This window comes from Neurospora crassa, linkage group V (genome assembly GCF_000182925.2).
Source record: "Neurospora crassa OR74A linkage group V, whole genome shotgun sequence".
NCBI classification, from domain to species: Eukaryota; Fungi; Ascomycota; class Sordariomycetes; order Sordariales; family Sordariaceae; genus Neurospora; species Neurospora crassa.
The window spans coordinates 2,281,443-2,306,118 of NC_026505.1; the positions used below are offsets into that span (position 1 = coordinate 2,281,443).

Below are 24,676 nucleotides of genomic sequence, written 5' to 3' on the forward strand. Positions count from 1 at the left end.
CGGTCTAGTATTTAGTATCCCTCATACTACCCCTCTCCCGTATCTATCTCGCTAGAGCTATAAATTTAATCTTTATTATACGAAAGAATTTATAGAACCGCCTTTTATACCCACTCAATAAATATTAGGCCTTAGCTATATTTGCTTTTAAGCCGCTTTCATTAATAACTTTAGGGTTATCACCTTGCCTCCCTCCCGTTAAGGTAGCTATAGCAATAATAACGGTAATAGTAAGAAAAAGTACGACTTTTTTTCGGTAGGCTTCTATTGCCTCCTCCTCCTCCTCTATTATAGTATAGTTGTTGTTTTTTACTATAGTTGCTAATATATATTGTTAAAGTAGGTTACACTACTTCACTCCCTATATAAATTACTACTATTAAATAATAGTACGACTACTAATAGTAATAATATATACAAATGGTCGTATAGTTACGTAGCTTAGAGGATAGCCCCGCAGTCAACCCTAATACCAGCGCCACAATTTATTAACAAATTACCCACTTCTATAAGGTTACGGTTATACAAAGTGCCCTCGAGGATGCCTTCTATAACCTAATTATTAAATAGGGTAGTAGATCTATAAATAGGGGTATCTATACTTATTCTGGCGTGCGATGGCTAGTAGCCATACCTTATAGAGAATAGCTCGCCCTTACTTAAGTACCTTTGACTAATCGTTACGCTAGTATAATACGGCTTTTTTATAAGGTTACGCATCTACTTTGTATAAAACATAACCTTTTAAGGGATTTAATTGTGTAGATTTTGCCCGCTTAAAGAGGGAAAGTACGATCCACTTATGGGTCTTGAATTTGCACAACTCTTAAGGTTACGTTTATAAGGTTACGGTCACGCGAGCCGATCAGGCCCCAAGTCGTCACAAGTTCCGGCAGGACACACACTTTAGCTACCGGGGGGGGGGGGGGGGGGGGGGGAGGAGAGAGAAGGGAAGCCCCACCTTCGTCTGGGACCTGAATTTCATGAAACTGCCCGCCCGCAGTGTCGGTTGGGTCCCGCTCAACCCACGCGTCCCCGCCAATGGTACGCTCATGGCACAGGCCCCTCGCCCAGCTTTTCCTCGTGAAGCGCAAAAGCCTTTTGATCATCCATAGCGACCTCCTCAAGTTCCTCCCACTCTAACTGCTTTCGCGCTCGTGCACAGTAGTATAGTTTGGGTCACCCAGAGCATCGACCCTGACCGCAGACGAGACCGCCGATGCCCCGAGTTGTCTTGTGTGCAGGCCTCGCTAAAAAGAACACGAACCATATCCCCACCAGACTGGTATCGCCTTTTGTTGGGTTGATCGGGGCTGATGTGGTTGATGGCACCTTCGCTGTGGTGCCTCTACACATAAAGCTCGCAGGCCGTGGGGAGGCGAGTTATGTGCTAGCAGATGGGAGGAAGGGCTGCGCAAAGTTGCCGCAAAAATCCAGCTCAGACCTTCTGTCAACCCTCCAACTAGGAAAGCATCATGCGTATGCGCAAATTTTCAAGCCACAACCGTCAGATCGAGAGCGAAGAGCGGAAGCAAGCAGCACTAACAAACCGCCGCAAAGGGCCGGCCAGCTCCAAAGTGGAAGAATGTTGCCAAACCAGGGTTGCGGAGAGCAAAACCCGAATATCAAGGTACATACCTCTACGTACCTATTCTTGTACGCAGTACACCACCATCAAACCGCTTTCGGCCGTGGGCTTTGCGTTGGCTCTACACTATGTACTAATGTATGTATGTGCGTATTACAATATCATGATGCCGTAACCTGGACAGCCCCATATTGGACAACCACGGTATCCACGACTTCTCCGCGAACTCGAGCAAAGATCCAGCAGTGTTCACTGTAGCGGCGACGGTAGGGCAAGTTTCGGCCACTGTCACGGCCCACGGAACAAGACAAATCAGGAATCTCCAGACACCTCGCACCTGTCTCGCGCGCTCACCATCACATCCCTCTCGCCGGCGTCAGGAGGCATGTGGGCACTGGACAGGACATGCTTTCAACACCACCATCCGCTTTTTTCGGTGCAACCCTTCTCTGTGTCGACAAAAGAGGGCAAAGAATGACAATCTAAAACGCAAAGGCCCCAGAATCCTGCGCTACTGGCTTTTCGTGCCAGAGCTAATTATGACCATACCCTCTTCCTTTCTGACCGACCCCGGCAGAAGCTTTGCTGGCTTACCACTGGTCACCAAGATCAGGTAAGGGGTGTTTCTAGCGGGCACACGACGCCAAATACTGGATTCCAACAGGAAGTTGAGTGTTCGGAAAGATTTCGATACGTTACGGACACAGGACAGGCTCGGCTCACGGGGGAGAGGCTGCAGAAAGAACAAGATGCGCGTATTTGCAGGGCATGGCTGTGGAAACCAGAATGTTGGACCATTTGAGCCGCGCCGTAGGACCCACATCATGGAGCAACGCATCAGGGCCAGGCAAGCCAGCGAGGGTTTGAAGACACAGGAGACACAGGAGAGGTCACACACATTTTTCTACGGAAACACCCCTGCTGAGAGTACTTCGGTACGTTGATCCTGGCTGATCCTTTCCAGACCATGCGACAGCCACTCAAATTCCCTGTAGACCTTCGCATGCGTCTTGGCTACTCATCCTATACACCCATTTTTCCCTCACGCACACCCACTATCAACTCAAGGCGCACCATTTGTCCCGTGCATTGGGTGGCTTTCAGGGTGTTCAGTTGCTCTCCGCTCGCATCGGTACCCAGGTACGTACCTCCCTTTTACACGCGAGCATGGTCATGGGCTTTGTAAATGGAAGCCATTCTTTTCTGTCAGACTCCACGGCAACTGAAAGTCATGCAGTCGACGAATCTGTTGCGACCCCTGCCCACCACAGTCGCATAAAGGGACGCGGCGGCGGGCGGCCATTATTCCCTCCACAGAACAAATGCTGTTGAACACTCCGCGCGCACAGGTGGCTCAGGTGGGTACCTTTGCGCTGTACACTACGTACTACCAATTTCATCCTGTACATCACCACGTCCTCACTTTTGTTGCGGGTTTTCTCCTCCACTTCAGACGGCTATCCCGCCGTGCCCGCCTGGCTCATGTCACCATGGCTCCCACCTCACTATGACCGAAATGAGGGCATGAGGGGCGGTTAGTTTTGCAAAGTCAGCATGATCCTCGCCCCGCGTAGCTACGGGCAACATGCTCCTGCTCGGTCCGGCATTGTCCATTCTGCCCGAGGAGTCCAAGCTGATATACCAAGTATCTGTATCTGCACAGTGGTATCATCGAGGCTTAAAACCGTATGCAAGCTCGCAGTGCCTTGCACATGCTCACGGCCTGACAGCAGTGGAATCATTCGTTACTTTGTCGGACATTGCACTCGGCTGACAGGCTAGAGAACTTCACCCGAAGGCTCGTTGAAGCAGCAGGTACGACGGGGACGGCAAGGAAGACATCTGAATAACGAATTCGTCTTCAACCGTTGCGAACGGCAGACCAATGTAATTTGAGCATCGGTATCCGTCAGATCCTCCGAGTATCTGCCCCATGGAACCCCTGTCCAAGCCACCGACTCAGCTTAACCCCATTTCTACATTCAGTAGGTACGTATTTCGCATATTCACTGACGCCAAACATGCCAGGATAAGAGTACCAAAGAATGGCTCGAGACACCACCATGGAGATGGAGTGTTGGAGAGTGGAGGCGGTTTCTTTCCGCTTCATTGCTCCGCTTGACCGCCCACCACCACCACCCATCTGGAACCTCCGCCCACTCACTGCTAAGTACCGTGTACCACAGGACGTCGACACTGTGTGTACCTGACAAATGGCCAATTGCGGCAGCACAGTGTGTCCGCCATGGTACAAACTCCAACGCCGTCCTCAATGGGCTAGCCAGCCATGACCCACTAACGCAGCAATGAGGTACGAAGGTACAAGCCCCACAATATGTACGTTCTTTAACACGCAACCCAAGAATCCACGACGAGGAGCCGCCCTTTTCCCCCTTGCAACCCCGTACACTACATTCAACGGAGTCGTCTCTCACAAGCACTTCGGATTACCATTGCCCGTCAATATCTCCATCCGGTTTGCAGTTTGCGTCTACCTTGCCCATCATACCCTGCAGTTGAAGCCGAAACCCTTTCTTTCTATTCTTCAAGGTTATCCAGGCTGAACCATCCCTGCGCGCACATATGACGCAGGCTACCCAAGCCAAAGTCATGGGTAAGCTTCCGTTGAGCCCCGTCGACGCGGAGTCTTGCACACGACGGGATTCACTTACATGCCTGAGCGCCCCATCGGCTGTCTTGTTGTTGTTTCCTTTCGGCGCCAATATGGTCAGATTGTCTATTCAAACTAGGTTTGATCCATCCAACCGCTTCCAACTTCCATATCCATCTCGGTTCCTCGGCCGGGGCCCAAGTGTCTTGCATGGTTTCCATACTGTCACTGCTCTCACGTCCTTCTCACTTCATATACCTCGTCTATCGTCACTTGGAAAGTTGACCAAGCTTCCTTCAACAAGCAAGACTTTTCTTACACTTTACCTATCTCTCTTCGCAAAACTTCATCAAGATGATGCCGTTACTGGTTAACCAAAATAACAACAACAACTTCAACATGGGTCAATCCTATCAGGCCCCGATGTTCAGCACCAACATGATGGAGACACCTCTTGATAAAGCGTCACAACAATACATCGCTGCTCATACGCGAAACATGTCGAGGGGTTACGGTGGACAGAAGACGACCACTTCGATGCGGATAACGAAGCCCAGCAGCGCCAGCACCAGCCCCCGCTATTCGTTTTCGCAGTCCAAGAGGAAGACTTTGATCGGTGATGGGTTCCAGAATCTCTATACTCAACCTGCCGCGGCGGCGTATCTCCCCACACCTGCGGCTGAATTCCCGGTCGAGTTCATGTACGACCCGGAGACGAAGCCAGCGACGACAGCACGACCAATTAGCTGGCACCCCTCGTCGCAACAGGTGGCATATTCCCAGCCTTACCCTCAGGAGTCCGCGATGGCGTTTGCTCCCTACCCGTCCTATCAAGACTTTGGCGCTTGCACACAGTTTCAGCAACTGCCCCCAACCCCAAGCGTGTACTCCGGCTCCAACTCGCCATGCTCGGCGTCCTTCTCCCCGCTCTCACTTCCCTACCCCAGCGTCGATTTTCAGCAATCACAGCATCAGTATGCCTCGCCAGGGATTCAGCTCTACCAACCGGCTCCAGAATCACCCCAAAGTATGGCTGGCATGGTCGGCGATATTTCTTACGCCGATTTCTCCAAGGCGGAAGGCAATGTCATGGGATGGACTTCCTATGCGCCGTCATCGAGCGGCTTGGACACATACACAGCGCCGCCTACACCGAATAATTTCGAGCTGCCAGAGCAGTTCACCAACACCAAGGTGGCCTCTGAAGAGCCTGTTTCCTATGAGGCACCGGAAGACGACGAATCTGATGGCGAGATTCTGTACGGCATGGGACTGTACGACCCCCCCGAGACCCACGAGCCCGCCGACATGGACTTTCACCAGTCTACCGTCTCTTCACTTCTTGGAAACGCCGCAGCCTACGAGAAGCCCTCCGGCAAGGGTCTGAAGCTCGAGGACGCATGGGAGCCTCCTGCCAGCGACGATGAAGAGGACAATGAAGAGCAGGAAGATGACGAGGAGGAGGAAGAGGAAGACTAAGACTCACGAGATTATGACACTTGCATGATGAAATATTGAGAAGAAGCATTACACCGGCGACGGTTTGGGACACGCATAGCATTTACGGGACGGATTCCTAGAAAGGCATATGGGCTGGAAGCCCTATCGAAGATGCATCGACACATCAGGAATGTGTGGCTAGGCGTTTTGGTTTGCGTTTTTTTTTTTTCCCTGTTTTGTTTAGGAGACAAAGATACCCACCTCTGCAAATAAATACATGTACATATCTGAACAACATGCGATCTCACTGTCCTTGATTCACACCACCATCTCTTATTCCTTGGCCGCCGTGCATGCCTGCAAATGTGATGTCTTGCTGAGTGTTCATAGTGACTCTCATCGTGAGCTTGTTGGGACGTCCCTGAATCAAGCCAAGAGTGATGAATAAGCGGCCAGCCGTCAGGGGAAGTGAATCCGTCAAATACTTGGGGGGTTCTGGGCGCCAAGGCTTTCTTTCCCCCCTACATTCCATGTAGGGGGAGCCGAAAAGTTGGGACGGTATTTTAAAATGGGACATCTGGAATCTTAGCGTTTCCTATACAAAAGTGTTAACGGAGGGACATCGATCATCATTGTACCACGGAACCTTTTTCTAAAATTCCAAGAAAATTTGAGAAGTAAAAGGACACGTCTAGAAAAGCGTACCCAAAATTGCATCAATTTTGGCACAAACATTAGGGAGATAGAAGCGATAGAAGTATCTTTCACTATAGAATCATCACCTTCGTTCGGCGTAGTGCAGCACACTGAAAGCGACAATATATAGTGTATAAAATACATTTGGACCTTACCATCTACTCATCTTTAAGGATGATTTTTTCAAAGCTTCTAAAATGGTTCCTATAAGTAAGAATTCTATACCTGAATTTTTCTAGAATTTTAGAAAAAAGTTTCGTAGTAGAATTGCTGACTGAAGTCGCTTCGCTAACACTTTTGTATAGGAAACGCTAAGATTCCAGATGTCCCATTTTAAAATACCGTCCCAACTTTTCGGCTCCCCCTACATGGAATGTAGGGGGGAAAGAAAGCCTTGGCGCCCAGAACCCCCCAAGTATGTTCCAGTCCCTGTTTGTGGTTCGCCAGAAACATGCACTACCCATCGGTTGACAGCTGCCAAGAGTGACTGGCGACCAGCTAGACTGTACCTCTACTGTAAAGTCCGGCAGGCAAGCTGGTGTTGCTACCCCGCCAGTGAGTGCTTGGCGCCAATTGGAACGACACCAGTGCGCCTTGGGTGCCCCTCGTTTGAGGTCAGGAAAAAAAAAAAAAAAAAAATGGAAGAAAGCGACTGACCAGAAGCCGTTATCGGCCGGAGCTCCACCAATTGCATCTCCAACCGCGAGCGATGAAGTGCGAGTCAAGTCTGGATATCGGTTGTTAGCGGACAAGGACGGCAATAACACCATCGAAGTCACCTATTGCCGGCTTGAGAGCATGCAGTGTGGGGGATCTAATTCTGATTCTTTCTCTCCTCCGGATTTAACCTGACAAACACCAAAACACTGCGTCTGAATCACATCAGCTTGCAGATATCACAAGTCGCAAAGATGGCTTCCCAACAGTAATGCCATCCCCCTTACCCCCCCTACATACATCTCCCCCGCCATCCTGCCCTCACCTCGGGCAACCGCAAGAGCTGGGGATGCTGACCTCAAGTTTCATGTCTTCAGCAAGGTTCTCATGCTTGGCGCTGGCTTCGTCACCCGCCCTACTCTCGATGTCCTCAGCGAAGCTGGCATTCCCGTCACCGTCGGTACGTCAACAGTCAATTATAACAATGCACCTCTTGTTCGACAGTCCGGAACGAAAATACGGGCATTTAGGCTGACATTTGCGCTTGTGCGCGACAGCCTGCCGTACTCTTGCCTCTGCTCAGAAGCTCTCTGAGGGTGTTAAGAACGCCACCCCCATCTCCCTCGATGTCACCAACGATGAGGCTCTCGACGCTGAGGTCGCCAAGCATGACCTTGTCATCAGCTTGATCCCTTATACCTTCCATGCCACCGTCATCAAGTCGGCTATTCGCCAGAAGAAGCACGTCGTTACCACTAGCTACGTCTCTCCCGCTATGATGGAGCTCGATGCCGAGGCCAAGGCCGCCGGCATTACCGTCATGAACGAGATTGGTGTAAGTCCATGACATATTAAATGTTTCGAAGCTTTCAATCATACTAAGTCGCTCGGCAGCTCGATCCCGGTATCGACCACTTGTACGCCATCAAGACCATCGATGAGGTCCACCAGGCCGGCGGCAAGATTCTCTCCTTCCTGTCCTACTGCGGTGGTCTCCCCGCCCCCGAGGACTCCGACAACCCGCTCGGTTACAAGTTCTCCTGGTCCTCTCGCGGTGTCTTGCTCGCTCTCCGCAACGCCGGCAAGTGGTGGCAGGATGGCAAGATCGTCGAGGTTGAGGGCAAGGACCTCATGAAGATGGCCAAGCCCTACTTCATCTACCCCGGCTACGCTTTCGTCGCCTACCCTAACCGCGACTCTACCATTTACAAGGAGCGCTACAACATTCCCGAGGCTCAGACCGTCATCCGTGGCACTCTCCGTTACCAGGGCTTCCCTCAGTTCATCAAGACTCTTGTCGACATCGGTTTCCTTGACGACACTGCGCGCGAGAGCCTGAGCAAGCAGACTCCCTGGAAGGAGGCCACCAAGGAGATCGTCGGTGCTGCTTCTTCCAGCCAGGCCGACCTCGAGGCCGCCATCCTCTCCAAGGCCACCTTCGAGTCCGCCGAGGACCAGAAGCGTATCCTCAGCGGGCTCCGCTGGATCGGTCTCTTCTCTGATGAGACCATCACCCCCCGCGGCAACCCTCTCGACACCCTCTGCGCCACTCTTGAGCAGAAGATGCAGTTCGAGGAGGGCGAGCGCGACTTGGTCATGCTCCAGCACAAGTTCGAGATTGAGCACGCCGATGGCTCCCGCGAGACCCGCACCTCGACCCTCGTCGAGTACGGTGACCCCAAGGGCTACTCTGCCATGGCTAAGACCGTCGGTGTTCCTTGCGCCGTCGCTGTTAAGCAGGTCCTGAGCGGCCAGATCTCTGGCAAGGGCGTTCTGGCTCCTATGAGCACCGACATCACCGAGCCCTTGATGAAGGAGCTCCACGAGAAGTACGGTATTACCATGATCGAGAAGACCATCTCCTAAGCTCAATGCGAAATTCTTGATGGACTGGAAGATGATGAAGAGAAGAAGAGTACTCTTTGACTAGGACGCCGAGTTTTAAATACCATGAGCGAAGCGACTGGACGCAAAGGAGGTGTTTATCCCCGATCGGACATGGAGTAGATCGAAGGCTGTGCAATGGCGGTGCTTCAGCGAAATACGAAGATACCAAATAGATCCAGGGTTGAAAAAAAGGAGAAAAGGGGAGGGAACTCGCCCGGAAAGGTACAGATGACTCATGAAGGTGGCATGTCCAACCCCCCCGGTTCATGGAGAGGCATGCCATGATACCGTAGTGGGCTATGAGGGCATGTAGGCATGGAAATAGGTAGTTGTACGAATTGACACCGCATGTTGAAGCCCTTATGAATTTCCGTCTCGCAACGCGAATTATTTGTTCGAATGACGCTGGAACCGTTCAAATAAGCCTGATCAGGTTGTGATACCCATCATGGTTGTCTCTTGAAGTGATTTGAGAAATATAGCGGTCGTGAGGCCTCGGGCACGCAGAGCTGTAGAGCTCAAAACGTGATCCAAGAAAACGGTGCAATTGAAAAATTGTTTGAGAGGTCCGTGTCCGACACAAAACAAGCATTTTTCCACTACCACCGCGGAAACCAAAACAACCGATCAAGAGATGACAAGGAGACAGAAATGTTCATACAACTGATTCGCACCGGCTTCCTATTTCATTGTGGTGTTTATGGATGAGCTTCATATTTCATGTCATATGAGAAAATTCTACTGCCACGCGATTCCGCCAACTCAAATTTCATCCTGACCGCAAAGCTCAAGACTCAGCGAACCAAACCAAAAACCGGACAGGATCCTGTGATCGAGACAACGCCAAACTGCCATCACAACAACCACTACCGAATTTCAAGGGCGCAAAAGAGGAAATGGTTCAGTATATCTTCACACCCTGGCGCGACCGTCGCGAACTCCTCGCTGTTCGCCGGCAATTTTACCCGCACCAGTACGGAAGCCAGGCAGCATCACAACCCCAACAACTGTCGCAAAGAGGAGGAGGAGGAGGAGCAGGAGCAGGAGCAGGAGCAGGAGCCAAACGAGGACGTGCAGCACAAAATACCCAGCGCACCACTCGAAAACGGGCAAGAACCGATGGCGCTGCCATTTCCTCCGAAACAGAGAAGGAGGATAACAATGACCGACAAGACCGACATGGAGGAGACGAACGCCGCCTAGCCGTCGCCCGCGTCTCCATGTGGATGCAGCGCGGCAACTGTCCACACATGGTGGAATCGACTGCCCTGCTCATGGCCGCGATTCTTAGTGACGAAGAGCAAACCGGCATCGCTGGCAGCTCGGGCACTGCTAGTTCTTACGGTACTTTAGGCACGGGCATGGTGAAAAGGGAATTGGATGTGGTGGATGGGTTCAGTGGCAGCGGGATTGGGGTTATGAGTTCGAGCTATGCGGTTAGGGCGGCTTATTCTGCTGCTTTTAGTCGGTAAGGGTTCTCCTCGCTACATATTCCCTCACCTACCAATGATTATACTAATGAAGAGCAACATTGAAAAGCTTCGTGACAGGCCTCCTGGACTCCCACCAAGATAAACAGCGCAAGATGTCCATGTACGGCGTCGCCAAGAGCGTTGGACTACCGGCGACTTTTGTCGAACTCAGACATCAGGCTACGCATGAGCAGTTGCCAAGTTTGACGAGGTTGAGGACCGCGGCGAAGAAGGGGCTGGAGTGGATTTGGGATTATTATTGGAAGCATTTGCCGGAGGTTGAGGATGAGACGAAGGGGGAGGAGGGTGGGGATGATGTTATCATGTTGGATGAAGGTGACGAGCAGGATGAGAAGGATGAGGGTGGTGAGGATGATGAGGACGATGAGGGACCGGCGTGGCGGTTGTATGATGAGGGGTGGGTGCCTAAGCCTATTGGTGTTGTTTAGGAGTTGATGATGGTTGCTAGAGGGATATCACGATGTTTTCATCCGTCGGCGTCTTCAATCGCAATGTTCGGGTGGTTTTCAGCAGTTCGCATACGGTTGTCCATATACTGGTGCGAGTTGCTACCACATCTGGACATATCGTCTGACATGGACAGCTATCCCGCCTAGGAGCGGAGTAGGTATAGCATGTTGTCCCCGCAGCGTGCATTCTGCCGAGCGAACTTATCCAGTGATAACGTCATACAGGCACTAACGCACTTCAACTCTCCCTAAACCGCATCTACACATTTCGCAAACGCTACATTTGAGACTGCAATTGTTTATCAGCAAAGGTGGAGGTGAACGGGACGGTGCGTTAGTAAGCCGTTGTCTCCAACATTGACAAATGCAAGAGTGAGCTAACACTGAGCTCTGGGAGCTTCGCTGCGGGGCGCAGACCATCACCAAACAAACAGCTTTGCATCTATGAACGCCTTCATCGCCAGAACATCTCTAGCTCCACGACACGTCTATAGACAGGTGAAAAAGACTTTCCCAATCCTTTTGATCGAAATGAACCTCGACTGCTGACTTCCACAAAACTCCAGTTCGCTGCCACACATCGCAAAATGCATATCAAGTCGATTCCTATGTGTATGTTCTCTTCCATCCAGCCTCACCAAGCTCATCGGTTCTCTTTGGACGTCCTTGTTGTCTTGAAGCTCGAAATCCTCAAAACGTCTCCTGCTAACGAAATGAGCAGGGACGGGTAGTAGTGACAACTATGCCTACCTCGTTGTCGACGACAAGTCCAAGGACGCCGTCATCATCGATCCCGCGCATCCTGAGGAGTGAGTCCTACACCAGCGCGCTCCAAGACCCAAATATGCGTCTTGCAACCTTTGAGGTGGGCAGGTATGCTGATAGGAAGTACCGGTTTGACGGACGTAAAGGGTCGCTCCCGTCTTGAAGAAGGCCATCGATGATGGATCCATCAAGCTCACAGCCATTGTGAACACCCACCAGTGAGTTGCCTTCCTGCGCCGATCTCAGCATAATACATAGCTAACACTACTTTCAGCCATTGGGACCACGCCGGCGGAAACACCAAGCTTGTAGGCTCCCTCTTCCGTTTCCCTCCTCACTATCCTCAAAGCACATGTTCACTCACATGTATACAGCGCACTGCTCTCGGCCTCCCCAACCTCGAAATCATCGGCGGTAAGGACTGCGAGAAGGTGAACAAGGTTCCGGCCCACGGCCAAGGTTTCAACATCGGCAATATCGCCGTCAAGGCTCTGCATACGCCTTGCCACACACAGGATAGCATTTGCTGGTTCATGCAGGATGGGGACGACAAGGTCGTCTTTACTGGTGATACGCTTTTCCACGGAGGTATGTTTTTTTTTTGTCCCTGGTCTATTGTAGATGTCGGTTGGGCTTGGGTCTCTGACATGGCCATTATAGGCTGCGGTCGCTTCTTCGAAGGAAATGGAGCGGAGATGCACAAGGCTTTGAATGAGACGCTTGCTTCTTTGCCGGATGAGACTCGTGTTTTCGTAAGTCCAGAGTCCCCTATCTTAATCTTTGGATAACACAGTAGTATCTGACATATCCAATGAAGCCCGGTCACGAATACACCAAGTCCAACGCCAAGTTCTGCATGTCGGTATTGCAAAGCGAGGCCGTCAAGGCTCTCCAAGCTTTTGCGGAGAAGCATCGGGAGACGCAGGGCAAGTTCACCATTGGTGACGAGAAGAAGCACAATGTATTCATGAGGCCTCATGTGAGTTACAGTCTTTCACGGCGAACGGCCATGATGGAAGGTTGCAGCTGACCTTGTCGTTTGATAGGACCCTGAGATCCAGAAGGCAACGGGCGAGACCGATCCGGTGGCTATTATGACGAAGTTGAGGGAGATGAAGAACAACTTCAAGTGAGCGTTGGGTCAGGCAAATCATGATAAATGATAGCAGATCCAAGACTGGCTCTTCTCTTCGTCTTTCATCCGTAAAAGCCTGTGACGATCGACCCCAGATGGAATCTGCACGAGGCAAATAATCAAGTAACAATTTCAGAAGAGCCGTCAAATGGGCTAGAAAAAAACATGTCATGGGCTTATGGCAAGAGGTCATTCGAGCCGCAAGCATGCTTGTCCTACAGCACCGAGCACGCCAACCAATTCTACAGTTTGCACAACATTGAAATTGTCACAATAGGATATGTATCCGCAAGCACATACCATCAAGACCCGGGACGGGCAGACAAGATGATTCATGACTTGACGGAGGGTGGCCATTTGAAGGAATGAACCAGCCGTACATTTATTCTTGCTTCATTGTCCACACTTGCGCGCCCTGGGGTTATTTTGAAGGCGACAAGCTCTAGCATAATGATGAAGCTGGGTATTTTGGGCAAGGGTTTTGTGTGTTGTAAAATGGGGGTTTGTGAAGAAATTGAGAAGAAAATTGGATAGATTGGAGATTATCAAAAAGCTTCATCGCTCTCTTTCCTCTCGCTGTGTGAAGAAAGGCAAGACTAGACTAGACAGCCGAGGGGGCCGACTTGACTTGGCCCGCGTACTCTTCCGTCTTTCTTTCAACAGACGGCGAGAGAGGAAGGGAGCCATTCGGCTTTGTGATGGCGAACAAAGTGTGATATTTTAGAAGCAGCATCCGAGCCGTTCATGGAGAAAATCGATCACAATGGATGTGGTGGTGTTGCTGTCGCTTTTTTGTTTAATGAAACGGATGTTTCGGGGAGAAAGCAAAAGATCCGATGAGTTTTCGGCAGACTTTTATCATGGCGATTTCCGGTGGATACGCCCTTTTTCAGGTGGAAGTGAGAATTCCATGTGGGGACACGTTCTTTGAGCGGTCCTGTGGTACCTGCGTACACGTGACCAGGCGTCTTCGACACTGCAAACGGCATCCACCCCTGCGTGTGTTAGCGGCAACTGGATGGCTCCACTTCATCAGATAAGCCCAGCAACTCGTTGCGCGCGCCGCATATGCGCATCATCGTTACCATCGTCATCATCGTCGCCGCCGCCGTCGCAGAAATCGTACGAATTCCAATTGTGATTGAGTCGCGTGCTGTCGCCCGGTTACATTACACCTGATACGATCATTGGTTGAGCGAAGTAAACATTGAATACGAAACAAAATGGTAAACAACCGCACACATGCCAACTTTTTTCTCCCTTATGTAGTGTAATAGCCAGCACGCTGACCTCATCCTAACTTGCAATACCTACAGCCTCCTTCAAAGCGCAAAACTGCGACAGAATCTTCATCCAAAGTCGGCGGGCCGCGCCAATCGAAATTAGCCAAAGAGAACAACATCACCGCCCAAGAAGAAGCCGAGATCAAAGAGGCATTCAGTCTCTTCGCCGAGCCAATGGATGGCGAGAAGGAAGGAGTGATTCCAATACGAGATGTCAGACGGGCAATGATGTACGTACACACTTTCACTCTTCCCTTTCTTCTATTTGACTCCTCCCCAGCAGAATTAGTCTAGACTAACAAACTCACCCCAAAACAACAGCGCCCTAGGCATCCCCCCCAAATCTAATTCCGAACTTCGCGAGTTCACTTCCATCCTCGACCCAGAAGACGAAGGGTTTGCCACGTATCCTTCCTTCCTCGCCATCTGCGCCATCAAGCTTTCGTCACGGGACCGCACAAGCGAAGCGCATATGCGCGAGGTGGACGAAGCTTTTGCTTTGTTTGTCGGTCGCTCGGCACAAGAGATTGCACGGCTACATAACGATCGCAACAACGACGACGATGATGATGATTACGGACAATATGAGGAGGAGGAAGAGGTAGACGGAAAAGAAAAAGAAGAGCCGGTGATAACCCTAGCCCACCTTAAAAGGGTCGCGGCCGTGTTGAAGGAGAATGTCAGTGAGGAGTTGTTGAGGGATATGATACTGGAAGCGAACGGTGGCGCGGGAGTGGGGAAGGGGGTGAGGAGGGAGGAGTTTGATAGGGTCATGAGGAGGGCGGGGGTGTGGAGGTGAGAAGGGTTGGGAAGGGAGATGGATGAAGGACTTTTCTGGACTGCTTGGGAACGGGTACGGGAAACGGCCCGGCTGGGTTGGATTAGACTGGGCTGGGCTAGGCTCGATGATTCTTTTCCCGTATCCTGCGGTTTCCGAGAACGAGAAGACAGCGGCGACTGGAAACTAGGGACTGGAGCCAACCAGCAACTGCTGCAGCATGACCCCAGTCTGCATGCAAATCGCTCTCGCGCCACAGGGCTAGAGACTTGGGCTGGACGCCTGGCTGGATTGGAAGGCCACATTCCATATCTTGAACTGTTCAGACGACCGTAGGACAAGAGACTAGATGGGGATCCCGTGGTACGTTCAGCATGCCTGCAGTCTCGTCACGGGATCATACGGCCCAGAGTGTTGAAGAGCAGGCTCACAAACCGAGCAAAGGGCAAAACACTCGAGCCGAGTGAGGGAAGCCGGTGACTTCGGGTCGACGGGATATTTTGGACCAAGGCCTGTCTTCTCTAAGGAAGACGAAGGTTGATGTTTGAGGGAAGAGGATTGCTGGGAGTCAGTGGGAAGCAAGAGCACAAGACCGCGTCAAGGGGGTAAAGCACGAGAAGCTCTTGGCAAGTGAGACACGCACGAAATTATGAAACAGAGGGCCAACCTCTCTCGCAATTGTGAATACTGGACAATAAGTATAATGCAAGCTATGACAACATTGCCATACGTTCTCATCTTTCATGATACGTTTCTAACTCAAATAAATGGTACATATGATACAGCTTCCCTCGGTGTGCCAGCAAACTGGAGAAGGATATAAACAAATGAAACAAAAGAAGAGAACAGAAAGCGAAGAGACAGTGAAGTCTAGGTATATAGCCCAAATGACAAACCCTACAACGCCATGCGAAAACAAATAAAATAAAACCTTTAGGTCTTTGTGCCTAACCATTAGGCATATTGATTGGCCACAAGTCGTCTCAGTTACGTCGAGTTTCAATCGTCACAGATCTCAGTCTCTCTTAGCTTGTATTGTGATGTCGTGTCGGTTCGTCACGGGGTATACCTCGCACTCGACAACAATTCCCCGCCATCAGCTACCGGGCTTCGAGGACTAGGTAGTTTTGCCTTGGTAGGTGTTGTAGGCGAATACGTCTTGGCACTAAGCGTCACCACCTCTTCAGCTGAGCCTGTTGGCGAGTAAACCTTTGGACTAAGAGTCTCCAGCTTCCTCTCAGCCGGTTCCGTTGGCGTATAGACCTTCGCACTGAGCAACACGGGCTCCTCCGCCGGACTTTTCGGATCATAGACAGTCGGGCTGAGCGTCTCGAGCTGTTCGTGGCCCTCCTCGGGCTTTGTGTTCATCGAACCCCTCGACGGGAATTCTCTGTCGATAGGCGTATCAAAGTCCGTTATCAGTCGAGGAGGCTGTCTCCTTTCTGGTTTCGTCGTGTCCTTCTGATTGTGCTTTGGGCAACTGATGGTGTGAACGTCGGTACCTGGGCTCAAGAGTGGAGACACGTCCTCAACTGATGAGAGACGCAGACCGATTTGGACTGTTGCTGATGAACACAGTGAAGAGTTCCGTCGGTGTCCACGGGCGGCGAGGAAGCCCATTGATGGTGGCGGTTTGAGGGTATCGGCGTCCGCAGATTGGGAGGCAGCTGGTGCATATGTTATGGATGGTAGTGGGGTGGCACATGGTCTTGTGGTCGGTGGGCGGATCGGGAAGAGCGAGTAGGACTCTTTTCGCATGTGGCTGGCGGCAGAGGGTGTCTGCGCGTGCTGTGGTATCGTTGGTGCACGGAAAAGAAAGGTTGGTGTTGTGGGGCTGTTTTCTGCTTTGTCTTTGGCCGTCCTTAGTAGACTTGCGTTGCTGCCCATGCGGCGAACCTGTCCGGGGCTCGTCACCGGTCGCATGATGTGACTGTCGAAGTCCAGTCCACCGGACTCGTAGCGTTCAGTCTTATTGTACCCTTCCCTTCGATTCTCGTAATCGGCATCCTTGTTCTTCGGACCGATCGTGGATATAGTGTTTGATTTCAGGAACAGGTATAGGCCTCCTGTCATCAATCCTGAGATATTGGCGACGACAGTAGTTACCATAGACAAGTTGAGAGCGTGCCTTCGTTGGCCATCAAAAGCTATGACATAAAAGTAGGGGATCATGAATGCCTAGGGAGGAGTGAGTATAGCTGCAGAGCTGGATGGTTATGGCAGACAGACTTACCTCCGATATGATCGCTAGGGTCATATAATAAACCATCCTTGAAGCCGCAGCTCTCTCGATGAGGGCGATCTTGTTGCTCCGGTGCAACCTCACGAAGATGACCACGACGCAAACCAAGAGCAGACCAGAAATGCCCACTAAAAGACCAAAGCACCAGACTGAATAGTGTGCAACAAACCAGAACAGCGAAGTAAGGCAAAAATTGGACGAACGATCGAAAATGGCCACCAATAAGTTCAAAAGCAGAAGCAGGCCAACCACGGAAAGGCAGATTGTCACGTTCCACCTCCCTCGCGGAGCAAATGGCTTCTTTAGCAGGCCCCTTATTGTGACTTCAAGTCCGAACACTAACTGGATGTATGGAACGATGAAAACAGCTGGAGATGGTTAGACTTCATCACATATTCTTGACGCCATTTGAGCTTACCAGGAAGCATGAACACGGCAATCAAGGTGCATCCGGATCCGAAGAGCGAGCCGAGTCCCGTTGACTGAGCAACGGCGAATGTGATGCCCTGGACAACAATACCGACTGATAGGATAAGTGGAAACGCTTCGGTCGCGGGCACAAAGGAGAAGCCATTCCGACTAGGGATGCGTAAGCACATAACAAGTGACGGACTGCTCCATGCCAGCCTTACCTGAACCTAAACCTCTTGTTCTCCCTCTTCTCGCGATGGTAGGTATCGACCAGAATTCCAACAGCTGTCGCAAAAGCTGCAATGGTGTTGAAAGAGGCCAAGATGACGGTGGATGTTCTGATGGATTTGGCGGCGGCAAACCGGAATTGGGTGAAGGTCTGTGAATCCGCCGGGTTCGTCGCCGATTGAAGCATGCTATAGCCTGCCCGACTCGAATCACTTTCCGGCGTCCATCGTGTGTCGACCCGCGACTCTAACCACCCGCCTCCTCCATCCAAAGCGTTAAAGGGCGACATCGGGATGGTTGTAAGGCAATCACAAGGTTGGCGATGGCGGTAAGCCGCAACAGTGGCCTCGGACCGGTCGTCGTCAGGTCATCAAAGCCAACTCGTGGATTTGCTGACTCGTAGTTGGTTTGATCAAGGTGGGATGGATGGGGAGAGAAAACATGGGATGGAAGGGTAGGCCAAGCATACCATGGTAAGTCGAAGGCTTGTGAGCACACTTTGAATATAGACAGGGGGATACCGCACGTGGAGGTTGACCGCGGATGGGACGAAACAAACCCGGAGTTCTTGAATACCAAAATGACATCCGGGCCATTCCAGAAACACATAGCGTTGATAGAGTAGCCTAGGGCATATCGAAACCGGACGGGTGAGTCCGGGCTGGAAATGGATTCCTGGACGGACAGAAGAGAGTCCGTTCATGGAGCATGGGTTCATCGAAGGCAGAATCAGCTCAGGCCGTGTCCTCCCACAGGCGACCGTAATGGACTGGATTCGATAATACTGAGCAAAAGAATGTTTTGTTTCTCGGCCACCGGAGACATTGGGCCCACACATCTGAAGCCGTTGAGACTCCTCAAAAGCTTGTACTTGCAGGCCAACCATGTGTTCTGGTAAAGTCCTTCAACGTTCAGCTCAAGCTGGGTAGGTAGGTATACTACGAGCACGTAAGCTTGCCCGTATCTCTAGTGATCATCTGGAACACGGCCCAACAGATGACAAACAATTTGACCAGCAAATCGAGGGCTCGAAAGCGCTCATGCCGAGTCCGATGACACCCGTGGACAAGCATCACCGCCGAGCCAGCAAGGCTATTGTCTGGGGTTCCCGGGACGACGACGGAAAGGCTCAGATCCGGTGTGAGATCGTGGCCAAATGCAACGAGAACTCCAGGTCAGCGATAAGTCATCTGGGTCCGAAGGAGGCGAGTTGGGCGTGTGGGAGCATGGTAGATGCCGTTTTCGTTACAAGGGTGAAGTTCAAACTTGAGGCAGTTTTGGAACAGAAGAGCCCCTCGACTGACTCCAACGTCCCCTATCGCCAAGCTTGAGGTCTGTGCGTCTAAGGCCTAAATGTGGAATTTTTCTAGGTACCAAAACCAGGGACGTCCAGGAGCATTAACACAACCCTAGGGGGCCCAGAACGTACCTCACTTCAAAAAGGGGTCCGTCCCTGCGGAGATCAAACCAGATGAACCTCCACACGACAAGAGGAATCCAACATCGTGGGAGATTTATTCTCAGGACTTGGCTCTATCATGACTGCGACGGCTCGTATACTGACTGCGATTTCATCTCACAAGATCACTATGAGTTCGCTTTTCAAGTGTTTGATTCGTATCATCCTCACTGGGATATCTAGATGGCAGCAGATGTCGACGAGCTTGCTGTGTCTCCTGGTAACCATGTGAAAGATCAACCAAACTCGGGGAAGAAGATCACACATGTGAATGATAGGAAGCAAACCGGCGAACAGAAGCATATCTTTTCCACCTTGCCACTGAGGCCCTTCGGCCAATCCCCATCGGCTTGTTCGTTCCTCTCCGCCGTTCATGACGCAACGAAGAGGATGGATACAGTCGTACGGGCATGCAGTGCAACGAGACAGCCATACCTGCAACGCCGTGCTGAATCCGCTGATTGCGATGAACACCCGTACTGGGCAGGTGTCGGAACCGCTTCTTACCCACCCCTCCTGATGAAGCTTTGGATAAGTGCGCTTCGAGACTCATCACAAAGACTTCTTAGCCTTCGCCGCAGCATCCCGGACTTTGAAGGCACCCATAATCTCCCCAGACGCCACATAAATGACATACGCAGGGATGACAACCCATAAGCCATTGAAGAAGGCCAAGTAAAGCCACAGGTACATCCAGTTGCTGGTGTCGAGGTTGACGCTGCCCACGAGCCACTCGGGGCAGAAGGTCATCCAGCCTTTTCAATCCACCAAACGTTAGCTTCGGGCACACAACAATAATCAGAAGACAAGAAAAAGAAAAAAAAAGAAGAGAAATGGAAGAAATAGATACGTACCCCCATAAATTTCAGCAGTAGCAATCATGATCATAACGATGTTTACCCTCGAGTTCTTCTTGGCGATGTCGTAGCAGACCCAGCAAGCCAAGGGCCCGACGACAAGGACGGTGAGGAGCTCGAGACTGACGACGCTCTGCAAGACAAAATTTCGTTAGCAAAGCAGCCTCACCCTTCCCCAATTTCTAGTTGTCCAGATGTTTATCATTTGTGTCCAGCCCATAGCTGTCACCATCACAAGCACCTTTGTCCCACTCGCATTCCTCATATAACCCTTCGCAATATCTCCTCCTTCTTGCCGGTAGCGGAACATCATCCCATCGGCCCCCAAGTTCCGTCACCCATGGAATAGCTATGGAAGGAAAGAAGGAAAATAAAAACGTACCAAATCAACCCCAGCCCATCTTTTATCAGCCTTGGCATAAACCATCCACAACTCTGCCGTGCCCCTCACCACCTTTTCCAGCAATCCGCCGCCCACATCCCCAGCTTTCGCCGGACCACCCACAACCCCGTCAACAAACCTCCCAGCAACAGCCTGCGCACCATGTACCTTGTCAATTCTTCCGAGATAGTTGTAGGGATCAACAAACACCTCCTTGGGGTCCAGATGCCCGAGAGGTGCCGACGAGAAGAAGCAGTGGTAGAGGAAGCTACCCTCGAGGCAAAAGTGAATCAGTGCATCGAAGGCATGCCATATGAAGAGTAACCGGTAGCGGGAGGTGGTAGTCTTGGGGTCGAGGGCCACGCGGGAGAGAGAATAGGCTGCCAGGAGGATGGCGACGGTGGAAGCGAGAGAGATGAGCGTGGTTTGGTCAAAAAGATCCGGGGGAAGTGTGCTCAGGAAGGATTCCAATGACAATGGTGCGGTGGTGGACGCCATCTTGTAATTGCAGCTGTGTTTCTTGCCGAGTTGACGAAAGGATGCTGGGCCTCAACGAAGTGGCTCCGAAATCTTGAAGGACGCGAAGTTCATCGCGAGGGCTGATCTTTGTGGCCCGTGCACAGCCCCTGCTAGTGTCGTTCAGCTTATTGAGGGTCTGGATCAACACTCTCTCATGCAAGACATTTGGGGTTGTTGATGTTTGCCGAACTTTTCGTGTCACTGCTATTACATTAAGTCAAGTCGTGAAGACGATGGCTCATTTATAATCCCCCCAAATGCCAAAGTAGAATTATAAAGATCAAAGTTGCAAAGCACACAGCAATGTCAGAAAGGCATGTCAATGTCACAAAAACAAAGAGGAAAAAAACAGATGTGAAGGTATTAATTGGCAGAGAGCCGGGTCAATTCCTAGCTAGAACGGACCAGTGTCCATGCCTATGTAATAGGGGTATCGGTTCTGGTGTAATGCTAAAGCTGCCCTTCGAAATTCCAAGCCAAGTATGTCATAGAGAAGCCCTTGGCGAACTCCTTAGCCGGCCATTATCATCAAGTCATGACTGATAAAAAGGAAATGGAAAACGACTGTTGGTAAAGTCGCTTAGTGGGTAGCACCCTGCTTGTGGGCCTCGGCCTTAGCGTCGTGCTTGTTCTCGGAGACCTTGTCGGAGATGGCATCACCGGCAGCGTTGAGACTGAGAGGAAGATGAATGTTAGTGTCTGATGATGGCTGTGAGAGTGGAAGATGATGGAGCTTACCGAGTGCCGACGCCCTGGTTGGAGTCCTTGGCAACGTCCTTGTTGGCCTCCTTGGAAGCAGTGGCGGTAGCGCCTGTGAGAATGAGATGTCAGTGTCTGCTGTTGTGAAGATGCCCGAGATGTGCTCGGGTGCTGGAGGCGAGAGCTGGAGGAAACCTACCCTGGACCTTGTCACCGACGTAGTTGGCAGCGTTCTTGAGGGTATCCATTTTGGTTGATGTGAGGGGTTGTGAAAGTGGTTTGAGTGTTGTGTTGATTTGAAGTAGTGAAGATGTGATTGCTTTGTTGGCTGATGATGGAAGAAGAAAAGAATGGTATTGGGGAGGTGGGAGGACAGTCTTATATAGGCATTTGGTTCCCTTAATCGGCAATCGAGATGACCAAGTTGGAAGCTTGTGTTCCTGGCTGCCTGCACTGCCTGCCTGGCCCTAAGTGGCATCTACGATCTCCCGTCACAGCTCGCAAACAAGCAACAACGGGATGGAATCATGTGAAGAAGAAGGAGATACGTCATAATCCCAACGCGGATGGTATGTTCCGGCCATCTCGCCTGGAGGTTCGGGTGGGGCACTCGGAGAAGTGGAGGAGGTGCCAATTTTGGCTTGCATGAACACTTGCTTCTTTTTTGACACTCGACACACTGCAATCAAGACGTACCTTCCGAGCTTTGCATTGTGGGTATTCAATAGTGGTTTCCCAGTTGTTTGCTTGACATGTGCGCCTTCTTTGCAGGCAAATTGCTAGCAAAGAAGTGAGGCAATCTTCGTCCTTCACCCGTTGTCTGTGACGTCACGCCCCTTTGAACCCCTCTCCCGCAGTTAGATGAAATCTGAATAGCAGCCACTGCACACTCAGGATGACCTGGTGCGACCACCAATGCTTTGCCCGAATCCATGTCACAATCGCTGTCTGTGTGCTTTTCTGTTACCGAAGGCCGCGCGTAGCCGTGACATGGATATAATGTGGCTGTTGAAAGCGGCCAGAAGTCGGTCTCGTCCGATCAATGCCTGTCCCAATGGAAGTGCCCAGTGATGTGGCTTTGAACGAACTGAGTGACTTCTGGTAGCTGCATCCATCGATTCAAAGTAGCTGATTCTCTCGTGATTCACGCAGATGGACTGCTCCTTCTACAGCTGGAACAAGACGCGCCCGACTTTGGGCTCTCTCCTTCCGCGTCGTTGCCTGAGAATCACATCTCGTGAAATGGCGAAAGTACACAAACTTCCGGAAATGGAAAGAGGCATCATGGGCATTATCCCGGCCAGTGACGCATGGCAGGGCCTGGCCCGTCAAAGAACGATTCCCATTAGCTGAGCCCGCACTATTGATGTGCAGCTACGTCATTATGCCCCGCACTGCTAGGTACATTACTACAAGTGCGTGGAAACTTGTGGGGGAGGAGCCGCTGCGGCCGACTTGCATTCACACAGGACTTGACAGCCGTGGGCTCCATAGTATCAAACCGAGAACACGGTCATCTTGATCTTGGTTCAATTTTGTAAATGAACGTACGAAAGGCGCCTCGCATTGGTAGATCCTCCTGCCTCGGTTGAATGATCTGTTGGAGCCAGTGGCGAGATTCCTCGGATTGCCAGATTCCCATCCTGTTTCTCCATGGCAAATTCGGCCTCTTCGATTGATGCACTGACGAGTGTGAGCAGCTGATAGGAAGATTGCGCTCCTGCCTTTCCCAACGTGCAACAGATTGCTCGCTGGATTCCCCAAATGAGGGGTTGCTCTGCACTAGAGACCAAGCTCGCCAAACACGGGCAGCGAATCCCATTGGCAAGAGGAACTACCGACGGTTCGAGGCCCGCCCACTCAACGTTGCTCCTCTTCCCAGCGTGCTTTGTGCCTGCCGAGCCTGGCTCGAGATGAAACGAATCGGCGATGACTTGCAGCTTGGGCGCCTCTGCATTGTGTAGTGTAAATATTAGCTCGGTTCCTGCGAGTGGCAAAGAAGCTTGGTTTTGGCACAGGAAATGGCTCTCCTGTCATCTGTCTACTCCATATTTTATGTAGGCTCATCGTACCAAGCTAACCCTTTATATCCATGCAGAGGTGCAAAACTATCGATGTACCAATATCCATCAACAGATATGAGCGGCAGGAACCATTAGCTTCTTGAGCTTAGCGGATGATTGCGCCCGGTTGGAACTTGCCTTTTCTTCATCAGCTGACAGGTGCCGTCAAGGTTCTTACCCGTTTGCAAAATCAAATATCACGATCTATGAGATGGAAGGAGCACATTGCGTTCTGCTCGTTGGCAGTTCCTTGACGTGGGGTGAAAGGCAACACACCCCCGGGCACTTGTTGAGAGTCAAGACTCAACAGAATTTGGGAGGGTGGTCAGATCGTGCAGTGGCATCATCTCGGTTTCGTGGGTGAAGCAGGTTCAGGACGGATGTTGGGAGGAAGACCGAGTTCGTCGGGTGTAACAGAAGCAGCTCGCATCAGTGCCACGTTCAACCGAACTCCGTATAACCCATCGAGCCATCCTCACCAAGGCCGCCAAGAGAAATTCCAATGAACGGGTAGACCAACGGACAGCGACTGCCCTTGACGCCGGGATGTTTTAACAGGCGAACTCGTGTGCAAGAAAGGGCAGTCAACTCGAGTCAACGGGTGTCACGTTGCGCAGTCTCATCTACCGGAACTTCTTTCGCATCATCCCGTTCTTGTCATGGAAGAGCTTCGAATTTGAGGCACCAGAGCCGGTCGTGGCTTTGGTAAGAGTGTGTACTTGCCATGGAAGACTTGCTAAACTAGATGCGTACCTCGGTCCTCTGCAGAAAGTCCTCAGCGGTGTTCTTCTTCGTTGTCACATGTTTCAAAGGTAAGTTCTGACAACGGACAACTCCATGGGAAGGCGCTCAGTTGGTGTAACGAGAGAGGGCCAGTGTTGGTGTTGCGTAGCACGCTTTTTGCAGACGCCCGTTGAACTGACATATCGATCCATCTCCGCAGCAGATTCCCCGAGAAAGCAGCTTCGACCCCCTCCAACCGCCTCATTCGACATCCTTCTGCCAGCGCGAGGAAGTCGAAACACGGCACCCTG

The 24,676-nt window shown here is 51.3% G+C and overlaps 9 protein-coding genes across 13 annotated transcripts; 6 read left to right on the forward strand and 3 right to left on the reverse strand.

Annotated features, from left to right (window-relative positions):
- Nucleotides 1-1,160: 1,160 nt before the first annotated feature.
- NCU03746 (hypothetical protein) lies at nucleotides 1,161-3,362 on the forward strand (the record flags this gene model as incomplete). Its single annotated transcript, XM_956000.3, has 6 exons — nucleotides 1,161-1,730; nucleotides 1,859-2,201; nucleotides 2,253-2,523; nucleotides 2,657-2,728; nucleotides 2,938-2,946; nucleotides 3,252-3,362. Exons 1-6 carry the CDS (start codon nucleotides 1,220-1,222, stop codon nucleotides 3,360-3,362), a joined length of 1,317 nt encoding a protein of 438 aa, XP_961093.3. The 5' UTR covers nucleotides 1,161-1,219.
- Nucleotides 3,363-3,955: 593 nt separating this feature from the next.
- On the forward strand, nucleotides 3,956-5,968 carry NCU03747 (hypothetical protein). Its single transcript, XM_956001.3, has one exon. It carries the CDS (start codon nucleotides 4,554-4,556, stop codon nucleotides 5,676-5,678), a length of 1,125 nt encoding a protein of 374 aa, XP_961094.2. The 5' UTR covers nucleotides 3,956-4,553; the 3' UTR covers nucleotides 5,679-5,968.
- Nucleotides 5,969-6,962: 994 nt separating this feature from the next.
- NCU03748 (saccharopine dehydrogenase) lies at nucleotides 6,963-9,242 on the forward strand. The gene is made up of 4 exons (XM_956002.3): nucleotides 6,963-7,260; nucleotides 7,370-7,452; nucleotides 7,550-7,827; nucleotides 7,887-9,242. The coding sequence occupies exons 1-4, from the start codon at nucleotides 7,247-7,249 to the stop codon at nucleotides 8,856-8,858; spliced, it is 1,347 nt and encodes a 448-aa protein (XP_961095.2). The 5' UTR covers nucleotides 6,963-7,246; the 3' UTR covers nucleotides 8,859-9,242.
- Nucleotides 9,243-9,279: 37 nt separating this feature from the next.
- On the forward strand, nucleotides 9,280-10,936 carry NCU11261 (hypothetical protein). The gene is made up of 2 exons (XM_001728297.2): nucleotides 9,280-10,347; nucleotides 10,419-10,936. Exons 1-2 carry the CDS (start codon nucleotides 9,776-9,778, stop codon nucleotides 10,798-10,800), a joined length of 954 nt encoding a protein of 317 aa, XP_001728349.1. The 5' UTR covers nucleotides 9,280-9,775; the 3' UTR covers nucleotides 10,801-10,936.
- Nucleotides 10,937-10,958: 22 nt separating this feature from the next.
- On the forward strand, nucleotides 10,959-13,262 carry NCU03749 (hydroxyacylglutathione hydrolase). 5 transcript variants are annotated; one of them, XM_011396276.1, is made up of 10 exons: nucleotides 10,959-11,150; nucleotides 11,237-11,319; nucleotides 11,388-11,433; nucleotides 11,543-11,630; nucleotides 11,733-11,804; nucleotides 11,861-11,894; nucleotides 11,961-12,174; nucleotides 12,247-12,338; nucleotides 12,404-12,565; nucleotides 12,633-13,262. In XM_011396276.1, exons 2-10 carry the CDS (start codon nucleotides 11,266-11,268, stop codon nucleotides 12,717-12,719), a joined length of 849 nt encoding a protein of 282 aa, XP_011394578.1. In that variant the 5' UTR covers nucleotides 10,959-11,150; nucleotides 11,237-11,265; the 3' UTR covers nucleotides 12,720-13,262. The 5 variants fall into 5 exon arrangements, with proteins under 5 accessions (XP_011394578.1, XP_011394579.1, XP_011394580.1 ...); XM_011396277.1 differs by having other exon boundaries at nucleotides 11,093-11,158; nucleotides 11,219-11,319; nucleotides 12,633-13,058; XM_011396278.1 differs by having other exon boundaries at nucleotides 11,093-11,158; nucleotides 12,633-13,058.
- Nucleotides 13,263-13,776: 514 nt separating this feature from the next.
- Nucleotides 13,777-16,358, forward strand: NCU03750 (calmodulin). Its single transcript, XM_956004.3, has 3 exons — nucleotides 13,777-13,947; nucleotides 14,038-14,234; nucleotides 14,326-16,358. Exons 1-3 carry the CDS (start codon nucleotides 13,945-13,947, stop codon nucleotides 14,801-14,803), a joined length of 678 nt encoding a protein of 225 aa, XP_961097.3. The 5' UTR covers nucleotides 13,777-13,944; the 3' UTR covers nucleotides 14,804-16,358.
- Nucleotides 15,533-18,989, reverse strand: NCU03751 (hypothetical protein). The gene is made up of 4 exons (XM_956005.3): nucleotides 17,657-18,989; nucleotides 17,443-17,603; nucleotides 17,016-17,392; nucleotides 15,533-16,960 (listed from the first exon to the last, which is right to left on the reverse strand). The coding sequence occupies exons 1-4, from the start codon at nucleotides 17,950-17,952 to the stop codon at nucleotides 15,839-15,841; spliced, it is 1,956 nt and encodes a 651-aa protein (XP_961098.3). The 5' UTR covers nucleotides 17,953-18,989; the 3' UTR covers nucleotides 15,533-15,838.
- A 205-nt stretch (nucleotides 18,990-19,194) lies between these two features.
- Nucleotides 19,195-21,050, reverse strand: NCU03752 (EBP domain-containing protein). The gene is made up of 3 exons (XM_956006.3): nucleotides 20,362-21,050; nucleotides 19,977-20,112; nucleotides 19,195-19,877 (listed from the first exon to the last, which is right to left on the reverse strand). The coding sequence occupies exons 1-3, from the start codon at nucleotides 20,857-20,859 to the stop codon at nucleotides 19,675-19,677; spliced, it is 837 nt and encodes a 278-aa protein (XP_961099.1). The 5' UTR covers nucleotides 20,860-21,050; the 3' UTR covers nucleotides 19,195-19,674.
- Nucleotides 21,051-21,229: 179 nt separating this feature from the next.
- Nucleotides 21,230-22,001, reverse strand: ccg-1 (clock-controlled gene-1). Its single transcript, XM_956007.2, has 3 exons — nucleotides 21,779-22,001; nucleotides 21,619-21,691; nucleotides 21,230-21,554 (listed from the first exon to the last, which is right to left on the reverse strand). Exons 1-3 carry the CDS (start codon nucleotides 21,825-21,827, stop codon nucleotides 21,461-21,463), a joined length of 216 nt encoding a protein of 71 aa, XP_961100.1. The 5' UTR covers nucleotides 21,828-22,001; the 3' UTR covers nucleotides 21,230-21,460.
- Nucleotides 22,002-24,676: the final 2,675 nt, after the last annotated feature.

What these genes read in the sequence shown, in the direction of transcription:
- NCU03747 (XM_956001.3), top strand. Translation starts at nt 4,554, where the DNA reads ATGATGCCGTTACTGGTTAACCAAAATAACAACAACAACTTCAACATG.
- NCU03748 (XM_956002.3), top strand. An exon ending in TGGCATTCCCGTCACCGTCG is followed by an intron (nt 7,453 to 7,549) that starts GTACGTCAACAG and finishes TGTGCGCGACAG; the next exon opens with CCTGCCGTACTCTTGCCTCT. An exon ending in CCGTCATGAACGAGATTGGT is followed by an intron (nt 7,828 to 7,886) that starts GTAAGTCCATGA and finishes GTCGCTCGGCAG; the next exon opens with CTCGATCCCGGTATCGACCA.
- NCU11261 (XM_001728297.2), top strand. Translation starts at nt 9,776, where the DNA reads ATGGTTCAGTATATCTTCACACCCTGGCGCGACCGTCGCGAACTCCTC. An exon ending in TATTCTGCTGCTTTTAGTCG is followed by an intron (nt 10,348 to 10,418) that starts GTAAGGGTTCTC and finishes AACATTGAAAAG; the next exon opens with CTTCGTGACAGGCCTCCTGG.
- NCU03749 (XM_011396276.1), top strand. Translation starts at nt 11,266, where the DNA reads ATGAACGCCTTCATCGCCAGAACATCTCTAGCTCCACGACACGTCTAT. An exon ending in TATCAAGTCGATTCCTATGT is followed by an intron (nt 11,434 to 11,542) that starts GTATGTTCTCTT and finishes CGAAATGAGCAG; the next exon opens with GGACGGGTAGTAGTGACAAC. An exon ending in GATCCCGCGCATCCTGAGGA is followed by an intron (nt 11,631 to 11,732) that starts GTGAGTCCTACA and finishes ACGGACGTAAAG; the next exon opens with GGTCGCTCCCGTCTTGAAGA.
- NCU03750 (XM_956004.3), top strand. An exon ending in GATGTCAGACGGGCAATGAT is followed by an intron (nt 14,235 to 14,325) that starts GTACGTACACAC and finishes CCAAAACAACAG; the next exon opens with CGCCCTAGGCATCCCCCCCA.
- NCU03751 (XM_956005.3), bottom strand. Translation starts at nt 17,952, where the DNA reads ATGTCGCCCTTTAACGCTTTGGATGGAGGAGGCGGGTGGTTAGAGTCG. An exon ending in AACAAGAGGTTTAGGTTCAG is followed by an intron (nt 17,604 to 17,656) that starts GTAAGGCTGGCA and finishes ACGCATCCCTAG; the next exon opens with TCGGAATGGCTTCTCCTTTG. An exon ending in TGCCGTGTTCATGCTTCCTG is followed by an intron (nt 17,393 to 17,442) that starts GTAAGCTCAAAT and finishes AACCATCTCCAG; the next exon opens with CTGTTTTCATCGTTCCATAC.
- NCU03752 (XM_956006.3), bottom strand. Translation starts at nt 20,859, where the DNA reads ATGGCGTCCACCACCGCACCATTGTCATTGGAATCCTTCCTGAGCACA. An exon ending in GATGGGCTGGGGTTGATTTG is followed by an intron (nt 20,113 to 20,361) that starts GTACGTTTTTAT and finishes TTTGTCTTGCAG; the next exon opens with AGCGTCGTCAGTCTCGAGCT. An exon ending in TACTGCTGAAATTTATGGGG is followed by an intron (nt 19,878 to 19,976) that starts GTACGTATCTAT and finishes TGGATTGAAAAG; the next exon opens with GCTGGATGACCTTCTGCCCC.
- ccg-1 (XM_956007.2), bottom strand. Translation starts at nt 21,827, where the DNA reads ATGGATACCCTCAAGAACGCTGCCAACTACGTCGGTGACAAGGTCCAG. An exon ending in CGTCGGTGACAAGGTCCAGG is followed by an intron (nt 21,692 to 21,778) that starts GTAGGTTTCCTC and finishes TCATTCTCACAG; the next exon opens with GCGCTACCGCCACTGCTTCC. An exon ending in AACCAGGGCGTCGGCACTCG is followed by an intron (nt 21,555 to 21,618) that starts GTAAGCTCCATC and finishes TCTTCCTCTCAG; the next exon opens with TCTCAACGCTGCCGGTGATG.